This window comes from Odontesthes bonariensis, chromosome 9 (assembly GCF_027942865.1).
Source record: "Odontesthes bonariensis isolate fOdoBon6 chromosome 9, fOdoBon6.hap1, whole genome shotgun sequence".
In the NCBI taxonomy this organism is placed as follows: domain Eukaryota; kingdom Metazoa; phylum Chordata; class Actinopteri; order Atheriniformes; family Atherinopsidae; genus Odontesthes; species Odontesthes bonariensis.
Window position 1 is genome coordinate 21,675,105 of NC_134514.1, and position 5,655 is coordinate 21,680,759.

The 5,655-nt window shown below is 45.7% G+C and overlaps 1 protein-coding gene across 1 annotated transcript; it reads right to left on the reverse strand.

Moving 5' to 3' along the window:
* Window positions 1–738: 738 nt before the first annotated feature.
* phox2a (paired like homeobox 2A) lies at window positions 739–3,999 on the reverse strand. Its single transcript, XM_075474441.1, has 3 exons — window positions 3,729–3,999; window positions 2,534–2,721; window positions 739–2,401 (listed from the first exon to the last, which is right to left on the reverse strand). The coding sequence occupies exons 1-3, from the start codon at window positions 3,949–3,951 to the stop codon at window positions 1,907–1,909; spliced, it is 906 nt and encodes a 301-aa protein (XP_075330556.1). The 5' UTR covers window positions 3,952–3,999; the 3' UTR covers window positions 739–1,906.
* Between the last annotated feature and the right edge of the window lie 1,656 nt (window positions 4,000–5,655).

The following is a 5,655-nucleotide window of genomic DNA, read 5'->3' on the forward strand; positions in this document are numbered from 1 at the left end:
CCTCGTGTTATTGATTCACTCTTTTGTGTGTTTTTTTTTTTTTTTTTTTTTTACTGCAGGGAGTCGAAGGGAGGCCGTTATGCCTCACAGGCCTGTCTCAGAAAGGGAAAGATTGCACAGTAAAATCAAAACGGCGGCCTTTCCAGTTTTTAGCTTTTTTTTTTTCTTATTTTCAGAATTCACGAGGCTCTCCAGTCTGACGCAACACAAAGCAAAACGATCACTTCGTCACACACAAGAAAACCAGATCACGAGATCCGTCGGGTAGTGCCACCATAATGTAGATTTATTAGAATACTCAGAGTAGTGCTATAACTTCTCATTCATTTAGATCTTCCTGTCCGCTTTCGTTGATGTTCGTCTTGTGAGACAGATGCTCCGCGATGAAATAGATCTGGAAATCAAAAGACAAAAAAAGGCTACCTAATATTTATATTACTACTTACAGAATTTACAGTCACAAAATTTCTGGGGCAATTCAAAGAAATGAGAGGGCTTCTCGCTAACATAATAAAAATATTAATAAATACTTTTTTTTTTAATTGTTTTTTTTTGTTTGTTTTTACCATTTTTAAGTAGATTTCTTGAGTGAACCCGCTGAAATCGGTCCCGTCAGTGATTCTCAACAAGCTGAAACATGATGTACAAGCAGCTTTGTGAGGTGAAAGAAAGTACTTCCTCTTTTCACTTTTTTTTTTTTTTTTTTTTTTTTTTTTTTTCGGAAAAAAGGTCGGACAACAAGAATACAGTCAGGACATTAATGAACACACAGTATAAAATTCCATCTCTCAACTTATATTATTTACTAACCCGTCTTTGTCGGGGGTGTTAATGAAAACCGGGCTGAAGAAAGGACCAGCAAACTCTTGTGTCAGTGGTTCAACTAAGAAAACAGTTGCAGGACCAGAACGACAACACCACAAACCAGTTCTACTTAGACTGATATGTTTCTGGGATGCTCTCGGGATGTATAACTACAGCTCGTTGTCTCTCTACACCCAAAGAATGGGTCCGAAAAATGCTGCTTTGTACTTGAAATGGGGTCAAACACCTAAAGCTCTCGATCCCTTATCAAAAAACAAAGTGGCAAACTGTTTGTTAGAGCAAAGCATGATGGGACATTAAGCCTCGAGGACACTGAGAATATGGGAGTCGGGACTTGATACAGTTAAGAAAGAGGAGGGGATGAGCTGATCGGGGGAGGCGTCTGGTTTGGACCTGGCTGCTCTAATTGGATTTTGGGGTGGCCCGCTCAGCTCGGCAAAGAGATTTAGGGGGACCCCCGTTCCCTCTGGTGGAAGTCTGTGAGTCAGGGGTGGGCCAGTTGTGCTTGAGGGTGGAAGTTTGCTTTGTTTCCCCAGCAAAGGCAGAGGCATGATGTTTGGATTTCTGCTTTAGAGTCGTACCTGACCGCCATGCTCATCAGAGCTGCCGCTGTGTGGTGCAGCAAAACAGAAAAGATGCGGTTCAAAGAGGTCGTGCGTGAATATGGGATTTTTCCATGAGTCAGACCGGTTCTGTTCAGTTAACTGTTTGAGGGCCTGCGAGATCACTGAATAGAGAATGTATTGAAGGTTTTTTTTCTATCTGAGAAAGAAGGATTTCTGATCAAACTGTGTGAAATACGCAGGTTCAGAGTAAAGTCATAGCAGGGAGGAAAGTGCCCACGTCCTGGTGGGGCTCTGTAGGTATAATCTGCACAGTTGCATAACATTTTAGGGTTGATAGAGAGCTATCAGACCTGTGACTTTCATCATCTGAGCTTTAACAAGATATTGAGAGCCTTGCTACACAACAGCTGACTCCCTCATTGAGTTCAGCCTCATAATGGGCAAGTCTTGATTCACTCCCCAAAAGCTACAAACTCCTCTCTGTTCCAGTTTCTTCTCCTCTCTTCCTCTGTGCTTCAGAACAGATTCGTCTTGATGGCGGGATTGGGTTTTCTGTGGAAGGAGGACAGGACTCCAGCAAAGGGCCCGGTCATACTGTCCGCCGGCTGCCAGGCCTTCAGGATCTCCTGAGTCTGGGCAGCGGGCTGAGCCACGGCCGGGTTGGACGGGCCCAGGCTGGACCAGCTGTGCGGCTTCAGCCCCTGGAGAACCGGAGAGCTGGAGGTGTTGACGTAGCCGCTGTTTGCAGGAGCTGGGCTGGGGCTCAGGCTGGCTGGGCTCCCCAGGTTTCCATTGGCCGAGCCGGGCAGGGAGGCCGTGCTGTCGGGCGTGGGGCTGCAGGTGGACTCCTTGGACTCGTCATCATCCGATGAAGATCTGGTTTCCCCACCCTTTTTCCCTCCAGAGCTGTTGCTCGCGTTGCCGCCTGCGGCTCCAGCAGCGTTGTTGGCTTTTGCATTGGCTGCACGCTCTTGCTTACGAAATTTGGCACGCCTGTTCTGAAACCACACCTGTCAAACACAAACACACAGGTAACGTTTACATGCGGCCGACGACGGCTTAAAATGGGCGGACGCGGCCACCTAAAATGACATTGGTGAAGTGGCGCGTAGGAATAAGGAATAAAGGTTTGTTCCTCGCACCTGCACCCGGGCCTCGGTCAGGTCTATCTTCAGCGCCAGCTCCTCTCGGGTGTAGATGTCCGGGTAGTGCGTCTCAGCGAAGACCCGCTCCAGCTCCTTCAGCTGAGAGCTGGTGAAGGTGGTCCGGATGCGCCGCTGCTTCCTCTTCTCGTTCAGGCCGGAAGGGTCCGAGAAGAACTTGTACGGGACTGAGAGGGGATAAAAGCATCCTTTTAGTGTTAGAAACCCCTCACATTTAAACATGCTCTAACGGGTGAGGCCAGTGAGTAGCCTAAAAATGCAGAGGCCGTGCGTAAATGAAGCAGGATTCGTCTCATACATTCGCCTACAGAAAATAAAACTAAAAATAATTTTCTAAGGTCTGTGTTGGTTTTGATAAAAAAATAAAAATAAAAAAAAAGAACTATTGCACTATATTTTGGTTTGTTGGCGGCGGATTGATTGATTTACTGGGTTCAGAAAACAACCCAGCCCGAGATTATTATTATTTTTTTTTTTATATATACTGAAAATGTCATAAAAGAAAAAACAACTTCCAGTGACAATTAATTATCCACATAAATAATAATTTAATAAAACTGATCATTCGTGCCCTACTGGTGCAGTAAAGCCAATGATGATCTGGACGGTTTACAGTAAGTTTTGCATTTCAAAAAAGAAAAAAAAAGACTATACTTTCTTAATGATTCATAAGATGCGCATTATCAGCATTACAGTGTGCGGTATACAGAAACTGAAAAGGAAATGAGGTATATGGTTTACTTACAGTTATGCAAGCAAAATGGCTTAATTGATTTACATTTTTCTTAAGCTTTTTATTGTATTCCGCCCAATTGAATCTTAACCTGATTTAGTCTGGAAATGCTCAGAAGCTGTTTGCAACCCTCTAATTCTTAATAGGGCCACACCTGTGTCTAATCTAATGAACGTATGCATAACAGTTAAGGCCAAGGCCTCAGTTTTGGGTAAATGGCTAGTTCATCCATGACGAAAAACGCTGTTAATTATCATTTTCCACCCTCACGCTTGCTTTTATTTTTAGACAACGGAAAAGATGCGTAGCTCCTTTCAATGATCCTTTATCGCTCTGAAAAACACGCTAATTAACAAAGTCTCTCTCTCTCTCTCTCTCGTCTCGCAGCGTTTGTTGGGATGAGCGGAGACTTTCGGAGGAGAGTGAAAGATATGTCCTTACCCGATGAGTAAGGTGTCGGCTGGTGCTCTCGCAGGGCTCCCAGGGTGCAGCTGGCCGTGCTGAGCGGAGTGCATCCCGGGTTGGAGAAAGGTCCGCTCCGGATCGGGTTGTACTGGAAGGAGCTGGCCTGACTGCAGGAGCTGAAGTCAGCGTAGGCCGACGCTTCCATAGCCGCCATGCAGGAGTCATAGGAGTTCAGGTAGGAGTAATCCATCTTATACATGGGGGTCAGCCGGTGGAAACACCGGTCTGCAAAACGCGGTGAGGCGAGGCTTCAGGTGTCTGCGGAGATTCGCCAAACGTCGTCAAAAACCAGGGTTGGTCTCACTCCAGAATCTACCAAGTTGGTCTCCAAACCTCTCGTGGGCTTTGTGGTTTATATCTCACGGCCACGCGCGAGTTTCTCTTGGTAAGTAATCCAGATGTTTTCTCTGCGCTCGCCGCTCTCCTCTTTCACTTGCTTCTCTGTGTGAGTGTGTGTGTGTGTGTGAGAGAGAGAGAGAGAGAGAGAGAGAGTCTGCGTCTCTTCAGTTGTCCCTTCCCTGGGCTGCGCTTCGCTCTGCGCTCGCGCTCCGTATGACAGCGCGTTGCGGCTCGCGCAGTGTTTATAATAAACTTGGCAGGGCGCGAGACAATAGCGAGGCGGTGGTCTAGTTTCCATGACAATGCCACCAGTGAGTGAGCGTGGAAACGGACGGCCCCCTCCCACAGCTCACTGCACCGCCCACGCGGTCCACAGCATCGCGAGCTTGCAGGTGTCAGCGTAGTTAAATCACCAGTCTTTTTTTTTCTTTTTCTTTTTCTTTTTCTTTTAAAAAAACCCAACAAAATAAAAACCCAGCAACTTCTTCGTTTAGATCCGTTATAAAGCATGCTTCCTTTATCGGACATCTCTTCGTTCTGGTAGGTTCGTTGTCCTCCTCTCAGCCCAAAATGTGACCAAGTCAAACATCCTCGTTAAAGTGACCAATTTGCTTTTACATGTAGGCCTAGCTGTTATCTGCGTCAATTATGAGCTCATACATTTCCCAGGCATACAGGAAAGATCTCTTTTTAAAAAAAAAATTAAAGAAAAGAGAGCCCCTTTTGTGCGCAGCCATAGACTCTAATTTGCATATTTCCTCTTTGTATTATATACCCCAGACAAGCTAAGGCCTATAAATCATATTAGTGAATTTGGAATGTGAAGATAGCATTAGACAAAATGTCGTTGTTGCCTCGAGAGATTTTGTCCCCCCCAAAAAGGGAATATGGGAACGATGTTCAGGGAATAGTTTGGATTCGGATTTAAATTCGTTCCATGACACAAACATTTATTGGTTAAATTCAAGTATTTGAAAGTTGTCTATTATTTCTTGATCTATATTTGCTTTGATATTCAAGCCATGACAAAATGATCCTGAATAAATTACTCCTAATCTATGCAACCACGGTGAATCAATTTCAGCCCCCAAATGATGCTCCTCAGCCGGTCAGTGCTGTTCCGTCGCCCCTCAAACGGCGAGCTGGATCCATCCGCGGCGCAGCCACACAAGTCTTTATGTGAGGGGAAACGTCCAGATGTGACGGTGATTGCTGAGATTAAAAGCTTTGATTTGATTCCGATCACTTTTACGGAGATGTCACCAGAGTGAGCGTCACTTTGATGTATAGGACTGGAGAGAGGGAACTGCGTGGCTGCGGAGACAGCTGAGCAGCCACGACAGGCTAACCATAAACGCATTGACGCTTCAGAAATTGGTTTAAGTTTATTGTTCGGTGTCATACAATGTGATAAGTCATATCCCACACGGCCCCGTCTCACACACACAGGCGCGCGCTCCATGCAGCAGTTTCCAAATCTAGAGGTATTTTTTTTGGGGGGGGGGGGGGGGGGGCTGTTCGTGAAATTAACAGGCTTTTTATTAGTGGGTAAATTTCACCAAAT

Excerpts from the sequence above, each read along its gene's own strand:
- phox2a (XM_075474441.1), bottom strand. The coding sequence starts at position 3,951 with ATGTATAAGATGGATTACTCCTACCTGAACTCCTATGACTCCTGCATG. Across the intron at positions 2,722-3,728 it reads GCCGACACCTTACTCATCGG|TCCCGTACAAGTTCTTCTCG; the intron begins GTAAGGACATAT and ends ATCCCCTCTCAG. Across the intron at positions 2,402-2,533 it reads TGACCGAGGCCCGGGTGCAG|GTGTGGTTTCAGAACAGGCG; the intron begins GTGCGAGGAACA and ends TGTGTTTGACAG.